General features: G+C 40.9%; 1 protein-coding gene and 1 long non-coding RNA gene across 4 annotated transcripts in view; one reads left to right on the top strand and one right to left on the bottom strand.

The window, feature by feature from the left end:
• Positions 1-12058, bottom strand: part of PPP1CB (protein phosphatase 1 catalytic subunit beta) — a 47626-nt gene extending 35568 nt beyond the window's left edge. The window contains exon 1 of the mRNA XM_003411952.4: positions 11880-12058. Coding sequence (XP_003412000.2) covers positions 11880-11931 — 52 coding nt within the window. The 5' untranslated portion in view covers positions 11932-12058. The remainder of the gene's footprint in view (positions 1-11879) is intronic.
• A 292-nt stretch (positions 12059-12350) lies between these two features.
• Positions 12351-20215, top strand: part of LOC135232942 (uncharacterized) — a 40321-nt gene continuing 32456 nt past the window's right edge. For 2 of the 3 annotated variants that reach the window (XR_010323569.1, XR_010323568.1), the window contains exons 1-2: positions 12357-12608; positions 15667-15893. This is a non-coding gene — a long non-coding RNA (uncharacterized LOC135232942). Of the gene's footprint in view, positions 12609-15666; positions 15894-20215 lie in introns of all 3 variants that reach the window. The other variant, XR_010323570.1, reaches the window with a different exon arrangement.

Raw genomic sequence — 20215 nt, 5'->3', positions numbered from 1 at the left:
GAATCTTATACGTACACGTACAGCTTATGAGTCAATCAATGGCTTTAGAGAGACCTGACTGTAGATTTTGATACTAGTGTCTATGTGCTCCTGGATTTTGCCACTTAATTTTAAACTTCTTTGGTAGCCCCAAACTTCAACATCTGTCTTGCTAGACCAGTAAGACTAGTCCCCTCTGCCACAAACTAGGAAATGTCTCCAGGAAAAAGTCAGAGTGACTGGTAGGCTCATGTTGGGTGCTTCCCTTCACTTAAAAAACAAAACCCCTCCAGAATTTCCTGTGTTGGTGGCTCTACAACAATGAAATGTCTGCTCAAGTAAGAACAGAAGAGACATGCAAAATATAGTCATGGGTTACACACTAGAAATTCAAATAATCAAAGAATCTGAAGGATACCTTATCAAGGACTAGACAACACGAGTTTTAACCTCATATTTTACCTGACTTAACCAGTCACACAACTTTGGTGGGAGAATTAAGGTCTCTTGGCTCTTAGTAAGTTAATCTTTCTGCACCACCATGTTTACATCAGAAAGGAGAAAAAATACAGCACTAGGGTTCAGAAGACTATGGCGGCCTGTAGGCCATATCTGGACCACTGCCTGCTTTTGCATGGTTCGTGAGCTAAGAGTGATTTTTATAATTTTTTAAATGGTTGGAAAATAAAACAACACAAAGAACAATGCTTTGTGATACACACACAGACACACACAAAATGAAATTCAAATTTCTGTGTCCATAAATAAAGTTTTAGTGGAACACAATCACTCATTTATATACTACCTATGGGAGCTTTTGCACTTTAATGACAGGTGAACACTTGCGATAGAGACTGTATATGGCATTCTCATTGCTTCACACTGTTCAGTGTATTATCAATCGAAGAGATATACTTACAACTCTGACAACATTTTGAATCCCATGCATACTGCCATAGGACGTCATTTTATGTTTATTGCCAGTGCATACAAGAAAAGAAACATGGACTTTGAATGTTGTGCTTTTAAGGCACAGTACAGTGTGGATTATTCCAATATAAAGTCAGCTGACAAAGCACTGTTCTGATGACATTATAACTGTGCTAAAAGAACACAATTTGTGCCCACATTACCAGATTAAACATTCATCACAGGAAAGCAATGATCAGAAAAATTAAGAAAATTTAAAACAGAATATCTCATCACACCAGAATTTCTTCACAAAAAATAAAAATGAAGTTGCTACCAAAATAAGTTTCCAACTGGCTAATTTGTTAGCCAACTGAGTAAAGCCATTTAACTATAATGTGTTAGTTAAATCATGTGATTTGAGAAGGTAGAGAAATGCGTCTTGAGAAAATAAACTTGTTTATTAAATTCTTGGTAAGAACAGCGCTTGAAGAGTTGAGGACACTGGGACAACATCAATAAACAACTAAAAAAAAAAAAGGCAAGACAAATGATTTCACGGTTTTTCTTTGGTTCCTGATGAGCTGACAGACGTTACTGACACCGCTCAGCTGTTGCTTATTAGAGGAGTCAATACTGAATTTGAAGTGACTGAAAAGTTGGCTTCTATGAATAGTCTATGTGGGACATCTACAGGTAATATTTTCAAAGAAGCTGAGAAAAAACTAATTTAGAACAACCTCAAGCGGACTCTGCTAAGATGTATTACAACTGATGGTGGCAAAAATATGTTGAACAGAAAAAAGCTTAAAAAAAAGCCACTGCTGCCACGTTGACTCCAACTCATAGCGACCCTACAGGACAGAGAACTGCTCCACAGAATTTCCAAGGAGCAGGTGGTACATTTGAACTGCTGACCTCTTGGTTATCAGATGAGCTCTTAACCACTGCACCACCAGGCCTCCAAATAAGGCTTAGCTGGACAAATTTATAAAGTTTGTGAAAATGTAAGGCATTTAAAGTCTATGGTTATTCATCAGCAGCTACTCTATGTAAAAACATTTTAATCTATTACATGTTATCTGAACCAGAAGTATCAATGGTGAACTTCATTTGTTCTCATGGACTTAACCATTGTAGTTCTGTAAAGATTTGTCAGGGGAAGTGATTATTTTGACTTGTCCTACCACACAGCAGCTCCATGGCTTAGCAGTGGTAAAGTTTCATTGTGTTTTTTTTTTTTTTTTGAGCTCAGGGCCAAGACTGACATTTTTCTGAATGAGAAGAACCACCCTTAACCTCAGTCACTATTATCAAGTATTGAATGGCTTTGGAATTGGCTTTTGCTGCAGATTTCACATTTCTTAAGGAATTCAACCTAAAAGAGCAAGGTAAAACAATGCTTATATATGAAATTATACCGTAAGTCATTTCGACAACTCATGTTTGAGTCACAAGTAATATCAAACTGCTTATACATTTATGCTACCAAAAGTTGAAATGAGAAGTCACAAGTTCATTCTCACACAAATCTGCAACAAAATAATTTTTGGAGGTCAAACTACACACAGTTGCAGCATTGCTTTTTGCCATGGGTCAGAACTGACTCCATGGCAACTAAAAACAACAATCTCTGTGAAAAGATCTTCCAAGAGGAAATATGTAAAATCCCACCACAGGTCAGCATTAACTCATTTGCAATCAGTTTTTATGATATTGTTGTTGTTGTTAGGTGCCCTCAAGTTGGTTCCGGCTCATAGCAACCCTACCTACAACATAACGAAACACCACCTGGTCTTGTGCCATGCTCGCAATCGTCGTTATCCTTGAGGCCATTGTTGCAGCAACTGTGTCACTTCAACTCATTAGGGTCTTCCTCTTTTCTGTTGACCCTGTGCTTTACCAAGTATGATGTCCTTCTCCAAGGACCGACCCCCCCTGACAACACATCCAAAGTATGTAAGACGTAGTCTCGCCATCCTGGCTGCTAAAGAGCATTCTGGTTGTACTTCTTCCATGACAAATTTGTATATTCTTTTGATAGTCCACGGTATATTCAATATTCTTTGCCAACATTACAATTCAAAGGCATCACTTCGTCTTCAGTCTTCCATATTCATTGTCTACCTTTCACATGCATATGATGCGACTGGAAATACCATGGCTTGGGTCAGGAGCAACTTAGTCTTTAAAGTGACATCTTTGCTTGTCAACACTTTAAAGAGGTCCTTTGCGGCAGATGTGCCCAATGCAATGCGTCTTTTCATTTCTTACTACTGCTTCCATAGGTGTTGACTGTGAAATGAAATCCTTCGATCTTTTCTGTTTATCATGATGTTGCTTATTGGTCCAGTTATGAGGATTTTTGTTTTCTTTATGTTGAGGTGTGATCCGCATTGAAGGCTGTGATCTTTGATCTTCATCAGTAAGTGCTTCCTCTCCACTTTCAGCAAGGTTGTGTCATCTGCATAACACAGGTTGTTAATGAGTCTTTCTCCAATCCTGATGCCCTGTTCTTCTTCATACAACCCAGCTTCTCGGACTATTTCCTTAGCATACAGATTGAACAGGCATGGTGAAAGGATACAAACCTGACACACACCTTTCCTAACTTTAAACCACACAGCACCCCCTTGTTCTGTGCGAACAATTGCCTCTTGATCTCCGTACACGTTCCTCAGGAGCACAACTAAGTGTTCTAGATATGATAGGGAATATTAACTTCGAAGGTCAAATAAGCAAAATGTTATTTCCCCCCCAAAAGAATTCCATTCTTCTATTTTAAGAAATTATATTCAACTACCATATTTTGAATTTCATATATTTACATAAAACTTTTTCAATGCAGATCTCTTTTAACTTAAAGGGTGTGTGTGTGTGTATATGTATGTATACATATAAAACTGCGCGTATACACACACCTACAATTTTATCTTTCAGTAACCATTATTTTCTCCAGCAATTTCTGACCCAACCAAAACACCAAACCTGCTGCTGTCAAGTTGATCCCGGCTCACAGCAACCTTAGGACAGAGTAGAACTGCTCCATAGGGCTTCTAAGGAATGGTTGGTAGATTCCAACTGCCGACCTTGTGGTTAGCAGCCGTGCTCTTAACCACTGTGCTCCAATTTCTTACCAACAACTGCCTTTTCTAAAAGGGAAAGGATGGTAATAAAAAGGGACCGATTCCACCATCTTTAAGCATGTCTGCTGCATGAAATTTTAGTAATTTGAATTAACCTTTGATATTTTAACTCCCACTTAACCCCGCCCCCCCCAAAAAGATTCACTCAAGGTTACATACCAATTAATGGCAAAGTTAACATAAATTAAGATTTACTCAATCTTTTTTCCCATCAATTCCTCCATATTTAGCACAAATTTCTGCTTTAAGAAACAGAAGGGAAGAAAAATAACATATTTTTTTAAATTGGCTAACATGTGGAATTTGGGTTTTAAATGGAGGAATTAGGCAGCTGCTGTAATTTCAATTCGCCTTAAGAATGTCTGCTATGAATAATCAATGTGGGTTCAGAGCCCACAGGTAGCCTTCAGGAGCTCTATATAATATCCCAAATTATGTGTAATATTGGGTGTGTTCATACATACATATTGTTCTGAGAAGGACTATAATGCTCATGAATTTTCAATGGAGTCTATGAGTCACCATAAGCTTAAAAAAAAAAAAAAATCATTTCAGGTATACTGGTAAACAAACAGGCACCATAAGGGGAAATGAGTAGAGAAGAAAAGTGATAGATGCAGGAGGACTAGATGTTTCAGGAACAGAGAAAGGAGTGCCCTAGCCCAACGGCTCTCCAAGTGTGATCTGTGTTGACAGCTACATTGATGGGACAAAAGCAATGGTGGGTAAAACTGCTGGCACTTTAACACAAATCAAATCAGTGGCATCAAAGTACGCTGGCAGTCACTGTGTTTTGTTCCTTAGTGACACACATTTGCAGCAAAAAACAAACACATGCCAGCTTCACTTAAGAATACCCTTGATGAAGCAGTAAAAATTATCAATTTTATTGAATTTTGACTCCTGGGTACACATACATCTTTTTAATATTCTGCATGATGAAATGGAAAGTACTCATCAAGTACTTCAGCTGTGTAACAAAGTACAACGGCTGTCTCAAAGAAAAGCAAGTGCACGACTGTTTTAGTTCCAAGCTGATCTGGCCACTTTTTTTTTTTTTTTTTTAAACAAAATGCTTTTTTTACTGGAAAGCATAACTGACATACAAACTATGATTATTCAGACCTACGTATCTAACAGATACAGTCAGGGAATCCCAGACAGTTACCAGAAAAGTTCCAGCTTCTTAAACGCTATTTGCATTCAAGTAGCAAAATGAAACACTTCCAGGGTACTTCTTCAAACTGTCAAAGTTTCCCTCATCTGCTAGAACTAATTAACGAAAAAAATAAACTTAATCTCTGAATCCGTTAAAAATTACACCACCATCTTTATGCCTCCTCTAACCTCTCATCTAAGAAGAGATAATAATAATTAAAAATATCCCTGAAATGACTGCCCCTACTCCCCTGCCTACCCCTTTTATCAGGTCTGGCCTCAGATCTACCACAACACTCCCTTCTCCCCATCAAGTTGAAGCTGAGGGCAGCAACTAGCACTTCCTTCAACCTGCCTAACCTTGACTGCTGGGGTCAAAAAAGAAACAATTTAACCAGAAAAGGGGCTTTAAATTTAAACAATCTGGCAGTTCCTCAAAAGGTTAATCACAGCAATTCCACTCCTATGCATATACCCAAAGAACTGAAAACACGTCTACACAAAGCTTGTATATGAATGTTCATAGCATAACCGTAATAGACAAAAGTTGGAAACAACCCAAATGTCCACTGCCAGACAAATAAATAAAATGTGGTATTACCCATACAGTGGAGTATTATTCCTATAAAAAGGAATGTAGTGATACATGCAACAACATGGCTGAACTTTGACAACACTATGCTGAGTGAAAGAAATCAGTCATCAAAGATCCCATAAGATTCTATTTATTGAAATGTCCAGAACAGGCAAATCTAGAGAGAGAAGGTAGATTAGTGATTGCCTAGGGCTGGGTGGAGAGTAGGGGGAAAAGGGTAGTGACTAATGGGTAAAAGGTTTTTCTTGGGGGCGAGGGGGAGGTGACAAAAATGTTCTAAAGTTGATCGTGGTATCGGTTCTACAACTCTGTGAACATACTAAAAACCATTAAATTGTATACCATAAACAGATGAATTATGTGACATATGAATTATATCCCAGTAAAGTTGTTATTTGGAAACCCTGGTGGCATAGTGGTTAAGTGCTACAGCTGCTAACCAAAGAGTAGGCAGTTCGAATGCACCGGGCGCTCCTTGGAAACTCTATGAAGGCAGTTCTACTCTGTCCTATAGGGTCGCTATGAATCAGAATTCATTCGATGGCACTGGGTTTGGTTTTGGTTTTTTTAAAGCTGTTACTTAAAAAAAAAAGAAAAAGGTTTAATGTAGTTTCATTAATCTATTCTGGTTTTCAAATACAGTCTTCTTTTAACCTCCAAACGGACCCATAAGAGGAAAACCTCCTACTTACTTAGTCTGTCAGCTTAACTGAATCTTAAGAGTACATGATTCACAAGAAAAGGAGAAATACACTAAACGATCATGTTGTTGTTACTGCTGAGTGGATCTGGACTCAGGCAACCCCCCGTGTGCAGAGCAGAACTGCTCCATAGGGCTTCTGAGGCTGTGCCATTTGGAAGCAGGCTGCCAGGCTTGTCTTCTGAAGTGCCTATGGAAGGGTTTGAACTACCAATCCTTCAGCTACTAGTTGAGCGCTTAACTGTTTGTGCCACCCAGGGATTCCTAAATGATCACAGTAGTTTCATAAAGTCAGACATCTGACAAGTTGAGGTCAAGTGAAAACAAGAACACTACATCCCAAGATTTCCATAAAGCCACTAAACCAAAACCAAACCAATTCATTGCCATAGAGTCAATTCTGACTCACAGTGACCCTACAGGACAGAGCAGAACTGCCTCACAGGGTTTCCAAGGAGCAGCTGGTGATTCAAACTGCCAACCTGTTGGTTAGTTGCCGAGGGTTAACCACTGCGCCACTAAGGCACCATAAAACCACTAAAAACAAAAAAACCCAAACCCACTGCCATCAAGTAGATTCCAACTCATAGAGACCCTACAGGACAAAGCAGAACTGCCCTAAAGAGTTTCCAAGGAATGACTGCTGGATTTGAACTGCTGACCTTTTGTTAGCAGCCTGAGCTCTTAATCACTGCGCCACCAGGGCTCCATAAAGCCACTAAACCAAAACCAATAAAGCCATTAGTGGATCAAAAATAGAAACAAAACCACATACTGCCAAGGAAGCTTACACAGTGTTAATATTCTACAACTCCTGCTGTAATATTCAAGCTCAGTGTTTCTGGTAAAGTTATAAACACTTTGGGAAAACTTCTACAACACAGCAAACGGCTTTGAAGTCTTTCTGAAAATATTTCAATGACAAGAAAAAAATGTTCACGATATAATGCTATATGAAAAACTCATAAAGCTGCAAAAAGAATATTCTAATTATGTAAAGTACGTGAACACAAAAATATACCGAAATTTCAAAAGGGGTTATGTCTGGATTGTGGAGTTATGGGGACTTATTTTTTTCCTATATATTTCACTAATTCTCATATTTTCTACAATAAGCACACCTTACTTTTACATTCAGAAAAAAGAAAATCCCAGATACCCACACGTACATGCATAGTTTTATATATACTGCAGCCATGGTGGCACAGTGGTTAAGAACTCAGCTGTTAACCAAAAGGCTGGCAGTTCAAATCTACCAGCCGCTGCCTGGAAACTCTATGGGGCAGTTCTACTCTGTCCTCTAGAGTCCCTGTGAGTCAGAATCAAATCTACAGCACTAGGCTTTTTTTTTTTAATACCATAGGCATATATTAATTATCATCAACTGGGAGAGCCCAGTTTTTTTAACACCTGGATCAGGTTTAGCTTAGAAGGCAGTGGATGGGAATTGTCTTAGTCATCTAGTGGTGCTGTAACAGAAATACCACAACTGGATGGCTTTAACAAAGAGAAATTTATTCCCTGGCTGCCTAGAAGGCTACAAGTCCAAATTCAGGGCATCAGCTCTGGGAGAAGGCCTTCACTCCCTGTCAGCTCTGGAGGAATGTCCCTGGCTCTGAAGAAATGTCCCTGTTATCAGCCTTCCCATGGTCTGGGGGCATCTCAGCACAGGAACCTAAGGTCCAAAGGAAGCCCTCTCTTAGTGGTATGAGCTTCCTACTCTCTGCTAGCTTTCCTTCCTTTTATCTCTAGAAAAATAAAAGGCGGTGCAGGCCACATCCCAGGGAAACTCCCTTTACATTGGATCAGGGATGTGACCTGGTAAGGGTGTTTCAATCCCACCCTAATCCTCTTTAACATAAAATTACAATCACAAAATGAAGGACAACCACACAATACTGGGAATCATGGCCAAACCAAGTTAATACACACATTTTGGAAGGGACATAATTCAATCCATGACAGGTACAGAGGTGGTACTATCTCAATAACTGTTAAGTTTATCACACTAACCTCCTACATACAGCCCGGGTTATGACCCTTGGAGGGCAACCATACTTGCCCTTTAACGTTACGTAAACTTACCCTCACTTTGAAAAGGATGAGCCAACAATCACCTTCACTTGCTGCACGTGCAGCTTTTAAATCACTAAAAAAGCTTTGAGCCTGTTCTTGCACTAACGTACCGCCATGGAGTTGATTTCGACTCATAGCGACCCTACAGGACAGAGCAAAGCTGTCCCAGGGTTTCCAAGGCTGTGAATCTTTACGGAGGCAGACTGCCACATCTTTCTCCTGTGGAGCGCCTGGTGGGTTCAAACTGCCGACCTCTGGGTTAGCAGTTAGCAGCTGAGCACTTAATTACTGTGCCATCAGGGCCCCTATTTCTTGGACTAAACTAAGGCTAAGTAAGACCTGCATGCAACTGTTCTGACTTACCTACAGATTCCATTTAAGACACAGGAACTGATCCCGTATGTAACACAGGGACTGCCCGTACACCAGTTTCTACTCATCCTATCTCATCTGTTCCAAAATAAACTCCATATTTATAGCTTGAAAAATGTTCCTTAGGTGATTCTGCTATACTTCCATCCCCATCCTAATTCCTTTGAAAATCACTGATCTAAGTAAAAACCTTTTACTGGATTTTCCAGGCTACCCAAATGAACCAGTTTCAATTTAAATAATCAGTCAAGAGCACTATGATAAGCCACAAGAATGTGGCAGCCGGATCACTACTGGTATGGTATGGTACATCTTCAGATTTTAGTTTTATGTAAAATTTAACCCAAGAAAACATACTGAAATGTACATTGTTTTCCATTTACTAAAATGTTCCAAATGCAATGATAGGTATAAAGTATGCCTATCTGAAAAAGAAAAACACAATGCAACTCATAAAATATTTTATAGTTGATAGACAATTTCATATAGCACAAAAAAATCAAGAATATGTTGTAGAGCTATAATTAGCATTTTAAAATGAGATCATGTCCCTCTAAATTTGTTTCCCTAATGTAGAGAAACTCTGGCCAACTTTTAACTTGCCCTTTTATTCGAAACTTTGAAAACAAACTCCTAACCGTAGTCTACTGGCTTACAAAAGACCATTATTTGAATTTGAGTTAAATTTAGTTAGCATGTACCACCACTGAAAATCAAGGTATTCAAAAAACAAATCTTATTTGAAGACTATAAACAATTACTTACTAGAAAAATTAAGTATGCTTTGGACGTATCTTTGAATGGGTCTAGATGGGGGCGGAGAATTTGAGAATCTCAGGGATAAGGCACTGTCAAGCTAAATACGCTTCCTTAGAAATTAGGAACTAATGAAACTCTTGACAAAGGAGGCTGGAAAAAGCTGGAGAATCACTTGTTTAGACTGAGGGCACTTTGAGTAAAGAGAAAGACTGTTTTTAGATTCCTGGTGCCTGGTACAGAGGAAGTCAATAAATGCTTAAGTTAAAAAGGGAAAATGTAACTGGACTAGAATTACACCAAAAGAAAACGAAACATTTAAATTTGCATACACAAAAACAAACGGAATCACTTAGGCTATTTTTTCCACCATCTTTTCTTCCCAATAACCTTCGAAAATCCACTAGTGAAGTTTCCTAAGTATAATCATAAAAAGTGGATCTGACTTAAAAGGTTCCAGTTGAAGCATTTTTAAATGAGCAAATATACTGTATTTTACGCCCATGGAGTATATAAATATATAAGTAAATAAACATATAAACAAGTTTAGATACAAACATCAGATTTTAAAAATATTTAAGTTTACTCGCAAAGTTTAACAGGTACAAAAATAGTGGCAGGCCTAAACGTCCCTAAAGGTTGACAAGATACTAAAATTCTAAAAAACTGTTTTTCCCTCTTACGACAATGCACAATTACAAAATCTATACAATCGTTTTCACAACAAATATCTCACAGTTAAAGACCCAGCAAGATGTTCACGTTCGTGTATGAAGTAGTGAACACTGACTACCGGCACCAGGGGGCCTCCCAGGAATAATTTGATAGTAAAGGAAAAGGTAAGTAAGAGTTCCTGGTAAAACTTTGCTTCCTAGTCAGTCTTAAGACTGTTGGAAGGTTTTTACATCTGGAGCAAATATACTGTATTTGATTACACAACAGGTACACCAGAACTGATGTGGTTTTAGATATCGACAAACTAGATGAAAAAAAGGAACTAGTATCCTCCCCAAATCACACAACCTTCTTTGGTCATTTTCCAAATTTAAATACATACTGCTTCACTGTAGTAAACAATTATATCCAAATAACTGGAAAGCAAATGGCAGTTAATGTATATACAATCCTTTGACTGCACCTGACAAAGAGAACTCTAAATTTTTAAAAAGAGTTAATTTCTTTTCTACACACTTATAAAACAACTAGCGATGGCGTAAATTTTAGGGAAAACCAGTCATTGGCAGAAGACTGCGATTAATTTTGAAAATTTTCCTGCAATAAATCAGTTCTTCCCTTTTCCCCAACCCTCCTCCCACCAACATAAAACTATTCAATAAAAACTAGCAGGGCCAGAAACTTAAAATGTGGATAAAACCTGTAAATACCTTTCAAATACAAGAGAAGCTTTACGAAAGACCTTTACTAACTTTGTTCAGAAATTAAATTCCGTTTAAAGCTGTTAAATTCTCAAACCCAAAGCCCAATCCCTTCACAAAACGTATCCACTTTTCGGATTTCTTGCGTGAGTCTTCAACCCGATCAAGGATTTTGTTTTTACGTATTTTTAAAAAACTAAATAAAAAATGCTAGGTATTCCCCGCTAATTTTATCCTCTCCTTAAAAGAGTTCGTTCTATAACATCATGTAAACACGCTGAACGGCAGGTTAAACAATCATATTAAGAAGATTTTTTAAAATTCACTTCCGGAACAATTTGAGGCAGCAAAGGCCAATGCAGAATAGAAAACACACATTTCACGGACGTCCAATGCACACTAGCACGCATCCTCGCCCCCTCCTTGGAAAGGGTCACCGGAGGCGAGCACAACAGCAAGAACCCAGCAGCCCTTCTCTTCTTAAACGCTGTCTCCCCGCAGACAGACTGCTCACACCCCAGACTAGCGCTCCTGGGCCCCGAAGAAAATTATTCCCAGGAGCCCGACGCGGTGGCCCACGGGGCACAGCCTCCCCCAGCCCCAGTTCTCGGAGGCCGCTCCCCCCGCCAACAAGCCTCCTCGCCCCCTCCTCCGCGGATGCCTCGGCTGGTTCGCTCCGCTTCCCTCCGGAGACCCTGCTCACGGGGCGGAAAGGAGGGTCCCCCTCGGGTTTCGGCGGTAAAAGGGGGAGCGAGGGGATGAAGGCGCTGCCCCCTCCCACCAGCCCCGGCCGGCCCGGGCTCCGCACTCACCCTCCAGCAATCGGGTGATGAGACTGTCCACATTCAGCTCCCCGTCCGCCATCTTGTCGGCACCAGACTCTCCTTCCCGGCAGCGGGAACAAGGGCTTCTCGGCGGCAGAGGCTGCGGCGACGGCGCGGCGTTCTCTCACCTACAAGTCACGCGGCGTTTCGACCCCGGTCCCCACTCCCCCTTTACCCGGGCCCTCCCCCCACCCCCTCCCCACCGAGCAGCGAGAGCGCGCGCACACTCGGAGGCACACAAATAAATAAATAAATAAACAAACGGGGCCCCACGAACCGGGCCTCGTAAGACCCAGCCACCACCTCCTCCTCCTCGGCACCGCCCAACTCAGCAAAGCTCACCAGCGCCGCCAAGGCCCCACCCGCAGCGCCACTCCACACGGCCCTTCCCCGCCGCCGCGCCACGCAGCCGTCCGCGCAGGCGCGCCGCGCACCCCTTCGCGGCTCCCCTCGCCTCCACGGCCTTGGCGCAATCGCACTGCCCTCAGCTCGCCGCGGCGGTCCCCGCCGTCGCCGCGGTTGTCTTAGCGCAGGTGCGTCGCCCTTTCCCTCCGCTTTTACTGCGCCGAATCGCCGCAGCGGCGCAGGCGCCACGGAGGGTTTGGGGGATTTGCGGCGCCGAGGAAGCTCCCATTACGCAGGGCGTACGTAGGCAGGCTTGGCCTTCGCCCAGCCCTGGCCGGCACTCCGGCTCTTCGCCGTTCCGCAGACGCAGTGGTGGGTCCTTCCCACATCAATTTTGTTTGCTTGGCTTCATTACCTGGTTTTGCAAGCAATTCCTTATGTTTCCGCTAACCGGGAAGCCTAGACTGCAGTAACCCATGTTTGAAGCCCGGGTTTGCGCGTGTCAGAAGCAAGGGGGTGTTACTCTGCTAGAAAGTTTAACATTGCGCATAAGGGGTCTTGTACATAACTGTTCCACCAGGTTAGGTCCTCAGATGTTCTAGGATGAAGTAAATGTTAAAGTGGGCCCTGGAAGGATTAGCAATAGGAATATATGAGTATCGCTTTTACGTGTCTTACATCACCCTGTGGATACTATTTTTCCACAATGCTTTTTTGTTCATACCTCCATTCATTTGCTTAATCATCCTACGTTATAGTTGCTTACGCATTTATTTCCTACACTCGACGCTAAGCTCCTAGAGAGTAAAAACATCTATGTTTGTGTCTGGCCCATAGAAGAGGGGGAGAAGGAGAAATACGGAAGTTCAGCTGTTCTTTCCATCACATAAAACTGCCTTTACAAAAGCAGGAGGAAGAGCAGCTACGCAAAGGATCTAGTTAACTTAGAGTTTTTGGCCTGTTCTAGGAGATGGCCGGATCATCTTTACTCATTCCTCAGGTGTTTTTCCAAAATTCAGACAGATTCTGCCCTAAGCTAAAGGCAGTGCTTCTCCCACCCACGTATCACTAATAATAGCTAACACGTATTGAGATACCTGTATGTGCTTGACACTATTTTCAGTGTTATACATTCCTTATCTCATTTAATATTTACATCTGTGTGAGATAGGTACTACTACTCTCTTCATTTTGTAGGTAGGATTAGTTGAGGCACAGAAATGGTTAGATACCTAGCACTAAATCATACAAGTAAGTGAATTAATGGCAACACTGGGATTCAAGCCCAGGCATCTAGAGCCAGAGCCTGCTCGCTTAATTGTTGTAATGTGTGTGTGTGAGCTGTACATGAGCTGAGCTGCTTAAGCGTGTTTGTGCTATGTCATAATCTTAGATAGTAGAAATCAAAAGTTTTAGAGAAAAGCACCATCCAACCATGTATTTTGTAATGGTCCAGGTGACTTACAGAGCTTGCATTTCCTAATACCTTTTTGTCCCCCCTAGCTTTCTCTTCCTTCGTTTTAGAATATAGCTTGTACATTGTGATCATAGGAGAACAGGTAGCAAGCTGTAGTGGAGGTCCTGTCTGGAGAAGTCTTCACAAACTCAATGCCACCAGATGGAAATGAAGAAATGGCTCCTCGTCACTCTATGTTGTTAAAATACATGTATTTATACCCTGAAACCCTGGTGGCGTAGTGGTTAAGAGCTACATCTGCTACCCAAAAGGTTGGCGGTTTGAGTCCACTAGGTGCTCCTTGGAAACCCTGTGGGGCAGTTCTACTCTGTCTTATAGGGTCACTATTACTCAGAATCGACTCGACAGCAGTGGGTTTGGTTTTTGGTTTGGTTTGTTCTAGAAGAAAGGATTTAATGTAGCTTATATATTTGTGCAGCAAGATAGATTAAAAAATAAGTACAGATTAAAATAAAGAGCCCTGGTGGCACAGTGGTTAAGAGCCCAGCTACTAACTGAAAGGTCAGCAGTTCAAACCCACCAGCTGCTCTGCAGGAGAAAGATGTGGCAGTGTGCTCCCGTAAAGATTTATGCCCTGAAAATCCTAGGGCTGTAAATCTTTACGGGCCTTTCTAGTCTGTCCTACAAGATCGCTACGAGTCAGTTGACTGGATGGCAATGGGTTTGGTTTGAGTACGGAGAAAAATAGGACAAAATAAAACCAGGAGTGGCAGTTTTGTGTGCAAAATGCATGGTGTAAGGTTTGCTACAAAGAGGCCACAAATATGACTCTAAGCTCTCCAGCAACCAAAGAAAAGATCAGTTACAAGTGGAGTAGGTGTTTTGGCTATGTTGGAACTATGACTTGAAATCACTTGTGGAGTTGGGTGCCACTTCCCTGAATCTGTTCCGTGAGCCTCTTTAAGAGTTACAGAATGCTTGGGAACACTTATTCTGCAGTTTTCATGGGGTCCCTAAATTCCATGAACAAAAACTTTAAACTTTATCTATGGTTGTGGTTCAAATATATGCAGACGTATGTAAAAGACAAGGGATACCCAAAGTAAACTGAATTGAACAGAGAGAAAGTGAAATTCTGAGAGAAAGTCACCATGGGTAGAGCAGAAGAGAGGCCAGTCTCAGCATAGAGTTCTGGGGGTCAGAAGGAATTGGAAAGTGGTTCTCAGTATTGTCTGCAGATGTCCACTTCTCTGCCTCTCACCCCCAGGTTTTCCACTGCTTTGGAATCCTGGGAAAGAAAAAGCAATTATAAAAATGAAAACTATATCACTAGGGTCTCAACCAACTTTTCTGTGGGATCTCTCTCTCAAAGAACTATAAAAGAACTTAGAGCTCTTCAGATTTTTAAGGTAAACTGGTACATGTTCTATATGTTACTTAATACCCCAGCAGCTTAAAGCAAATCACGTGAATATTAACATCAAGTAAGATAAATAAACACTACAAATAACTTCACAGCTGTTCGGGTCATACTTGCTACTATAGTATCTTTTTTTTTTTCCTTTCTTTTATCCAGAGTGAAATATGATTGCTGAAGGAAATTTGGAAAGTGAAAAAACAAAAACAAAAACACCTCTTCTCTCACCACCCACAAATAACCATTTTCCAGTATTATTTCTGAATGTATGTAATACATATATATCTTCCAGATTCTGTGTTCAGTAACATCATATTGATTACTTGAAATTTGCCACAGTGGAAATATTTACACCAATGAAATCAATAAATGCTACAAATCATAGCTTTTCCCTCTAGAGAGACAAATGTTAAACATTTATCAGCACATGCCTGGGTATAGGAAGACATTTGGGTCACACATGTCAGTATCCTTGTGTAGTTACAGAAATGTTTGGGGAAGGAACCCCTTGATCTTCTCTTGAACTTCCTGATAGAGGTCTGGAGTATCATGATTTGGGGGTCTTATTAAAAATGTGATCTTATTTGTACTTACAGGTAATGCCTGGGACATGCTGGCGCCCATTATATAAAGTCAGTACTTAGAGGAACCCAACGATCACTGTACTGAGACCAGAGAGATGTCCCTATGGAAGTTCAAAAAGAAAGCACCACGGAACACAGTGAAGAGCAGCCTCGTAACTTCTTGTAGTAAAGATAGTAAAGACTTTCATAGAGGTATTTTTCTTATAATATCTCTCAGTATTGGCCAACATGATGTGGAGGTAAGTAGGGTTAGGTGGCAAAATGCAGAGGTTGTGATATACAGCTTTTTAGCTGCCCTGCTTAATCCAAGATAGCTTTTAAATGAATGAATGGGAATTCACTGGACTGTCTTCCAGTAAATATTCCCCTCAATCAAGTCTTTAATAAGTCTTAAGTGACTATTTCTAAAATTTACTAAGTGTACCTGGAGGGCAACCATTCTATATAGCAAATATCATACGCTTTTGTAGTCAGCTCAACTAAAGAAAGTTGAGAACCCAGACAGGGACACATGCATCAGTAGGAGGCCACGAGCTCAGTACAGAGGTGGGCTGAGGGAGTTTATCCTGGCAGGGCTAAGATTTTTCCTTAAGATTTAGTTCTGGGTTCATTTCAGTGCATAGATGAGAGTAATCAAAGTACCAAATTCTTAGCTAAGCTATAAAGAAAGCCTTCAGTTATATTAGCCTGAAAAATTAAAAACCAAGCATAACCAAATGCCTTGACTATAACCAATTATAACCAAGCATAACCCCACCCCCACCCCCAACACACACACACACAAACCCTCAGGACTGAATGTCTGATGGGTGAAAACCAGTAGAGCCTTCAAAATAAACTGATTGCAAAATAAATGTGTAGGTAATGGAAAGAGTTAACATGTTATTAAGAACCGTTAGCTATAAGGTCATTAAAGTTGGATGGACGGCTACCACAAATGATGACTATGTAATTTCTGAAGAGTTTAGTATGTATCCCTTTTTTTTTTTTTGTAATTAGATTACAGGGTCAGTTTTCTATTTAGGTCAGTCCTAGTGTGTTACAATAAAGCCGTATCATCCCTGTATATGAGAATGTTTCTCTTTCAGTACTTTCCCATACTGCTCATTCAAACAAGATATCAGGAAATAACTACATGTGTTTGTTGATGAAGAAAATTATACCAAATGTGAAAGCTTGTTTCAAATAAAGCAATTTAAATATTTTGTTTCTAATGATGGTACATCATGTCCAAAGCATATATGATTCATCTTCTCAGTGGAAGAAGGTTTACTTCTAAGGAGTTTCATAGGTATGTTTCAGTTGGTTTTGATAAATGAAACAAGGCATTAGTCAGTGCTCTAATTTAGTTATAAAAGGAATAGCTGCCCCCAAAGACCACATTAAAATTAATAGCATGTATCTCCCTAAACTAAAACCAAATATGTCTGTGAACTGTGAAAAATATTCATCAGGGTTATACCAATAGGACCTTTTATGTAGAAAACACTGGCTAAATAGAATATTTCTGAATTATTGTTTAAATCTTGATATGAATAAAACCTAGTCTATTTGTAAATAGATTCTTAATAGAAATGGCTGCTATGAGTTGGAATCGACTCAATGACAAAGGGTTTGCTTTTTTTTTAGTGATACTTGTTATTTAAGGAAATCTTACAGTGAATAGACCTTGAAAACAAAGTGAATAATGAACCAATTATGTGTTTATGAAGCATTTGATGTGTTTGATTGTGTTGAAGAAAGGCATGATCTTTCCAACTTTTAAGTAGTTTAACGGCTGTCTGGGAAAATGACCACAAAATTATTTGGATAGTGGGAACGGCAATGGTTTGGAAGTGGGAGTCCAAAGTAGCTGAATTACCTCAGAAGAGTCACTGTCTTTCTGAACCTTGGTTTCATTACTTGTAAAATAAGTCCATTAATAAATAATCTCCACATTTTCTTTTAACTCTAATGAGTCCTTGATGCTAAGGCACACACATGAAGCTAAAAATGTAACATCATATTGTACAGGCTGTCCTCAACTTAGGAACTGGATCAATTCCAAAAGGTCAATTGTTTGGAACACAAAATGTATTTTCCCACAGAGACCTTGGTACAAATGGTGGTTAAATTCCCAGATCAGTCTGCAAAATCAATTTAATCCTTAATGTAACTGTAGAAGAGTATCCATGGCAATGTGGACTTTAACCACCAATTATGACAAAGTTTATGAGGTAAAATCCATTGAGGATTCTAATTTGGCATGGCAGAAAACATCTCCCAGTGTTTTCCACTACCTTGAGCAAGAAGCATGAAGATAGTTCCAATTCACAGTGGACCTGGGCCCTATATGGGAGACAAGGCTTAACTGGCAGCTGGGAGAGGGAGAGAGACTCTGATACCTGGGAGGTGGGGGCTTTTTCCACAATCGGGGGTGAGAGGGGGGTGAGAAGAGATGAGGGGTGGGGTTAGGGTGGGGATGTGGGCTAAGGACAGTTAATAGTGTCTGGGAGTTTGGTCACCTGGATGGAGTTGGAATATAAAGGCAGAAGGAAGAAAGGGAGAGTGCTAGGAACTTTTTTTTTTTTTTAAAGATACAGTTACTTTTAATTTCACTCTGCAACTGAGGAAGTCAAAATCTACGAAGGTTAAATTGCATTGATGTAATAGCAAAACTAGGACTTGAGTCTGGAACTTCAGTTGCTGTGCTCTCAGATTTTTACTCGGAAGCCAATTTGTGCTGTGCAAGAAGGTACCCCCTTCCTCCCCTCTCCTCCCTGCTCAGTAATCCCCTGGAGCGCTGCATCCCCATGCTCCTCTGCATCCTTGTTTTCCGTTCTCCGTTCTCCTAGGGCAGCCTGGCCAGCAGTTAGCACAGCACTTGCCTGTTTTCCCCAGTGTGTTTGTAGGGTGTCATCAGCTCAAAGAACAACTTTGTAATTACTAAAAAGAGGTTACTCTGGTCCCTTGTCTTCAGTCCAAACTTGAACATATCTCCCAGAGAATGTGGTTGAGTACACTCAAACTCAAGTAACATTAGGGTGCATCTGGGATGCTCCCATTAAGACAGAACCCAGGCTGACTAGGACAGCCAATGTCCTGATGTCCGGATGATGGACATTGCTCCTTTGGCAGAAAGAAGGCCTCTGGCTAGAGGTCTCTAAATGTACTAGGTGCTGGGAAAGTTTACTAGTGTTATCACACTTAATGCCACTGAAAATCCTGTTAGTATTTTCTTATTCTAAACATGTGGAAATGAAGGCTTAGAGGCTTTAAGTGTCTGGTCTCTAATCACCAAGTTGGTCTCATTTTAAAGCCCTGGCTGGAATAATTCTGGCAGTGCGACAGGTGGACCAGCTGTGGTTCACTGTAGCAAAAGGAAGTGAGAAAAAGTGAGCAGAGGGCTGGGGCAGGCAGTGGATGCAATCTGCTTTGCTGGCAGCGAGGGTTAGCTCACAGCAGAATGGAGGGGAACAGAATGAAGGTGATTTTGGCTATAGGGCAGAGGGCAGAGTGTTCAGGATGAGAGGGAAGGAGGGGTCATCCTTAGCGACAGCCAGGGGAATGATGGGGAATACCTACCTGGTACTTCAGAGAGGGCACTTTGGGCAGACACACATGCCCACATGTGTCCACATTTTTATGTCAGGCCTATATGACTAGCGCTCAGGGGTATGGTTCAGATCCTAAGCTTTTTAGAGTTCCGAAGATGGGGAGGGCAACGAGGCTAAATAAGGCTTTTATAGCAGTGAAGCAACTAGGGATTTCAACAAGGGCTTCGGGTTCTGTTTCAAACCCTTGCTGAGAATTTGCCATTTCCACCCCAAATATACGAAGTCAGAATCTACATTTTAACAAGATCTCCAGGTCATACTTATGTATAACAGGTTTTGAGAGCCACCGTTCCACTAGTGGTTCTCAGAATTGGCCCCTAACCAGCAGCAATACCATCACCCCTGAACTTGTTAGAAATGCAAATTCTTAGCGTGGTTCGAACTGGAATGAAGCAGTTTGAAGCTCTGATTTGACCTGGGTTGTGAAATATTGCAGGATTTAGATCAGTAACTTTCAAATAAAGTGTGTGTGTTTGTTTTCAGAACCATCTAGAGAACTTGTTTTCAACATACCAATGTTTGACTTCCCCTCTGTCTCCTGAAAACCAAAATGTCATCGAGTAGATTTTGACTCCTAGTGACCCTCCCAAGGAGATCATATTTTAATCTCAGGGTTGGGGTGTAGGAGTGTATATTTTGAGATTATGCTCCAGGGAATTCTGATAGTGACCCATGCAACTGCCTGTCTATTTTCACTGATATAAATCTCAGAAGATAAAATAAAACATGTCATAGAGACTGACTGATGCAGACAGAAGATTGAGGGGAGAGGCTCTTGATGTGAAGGGCTAGTTTCTAGTAAAGTTTGTAATGGAGTAAGGAAACTGGTATGGAGCAAGAGGGTGACACAGCAGGAGTACTGTAGTAGGAAATGTTGTTAGCTGCCATCAAATTGGCTCAGACTCATGTGACCCTGTGCACAACAGACTTGAATACTGCACAGTCCTGTGTCATGCCCAGGATTG

This window comes from Loxodonta africana, chromosome 12 (genome assembly GCF_030014295.1).
Source record: "Loxodonta africana isolate mLoxAfr1 chromosome 12, mLoxAfr1.hap2, whole genome shotgun sequence".
Lineage (NCBI taxonomy): Eukaryota > Metazoa > Chordata > Mammalia > Proboscidea > Elephantidae > Loxodonta > Loxodonta africana.
Note: the sequence above shows the minus strand (reverse complement) of the source record. Positions and strands in the feature narration are given on the sequence as shown.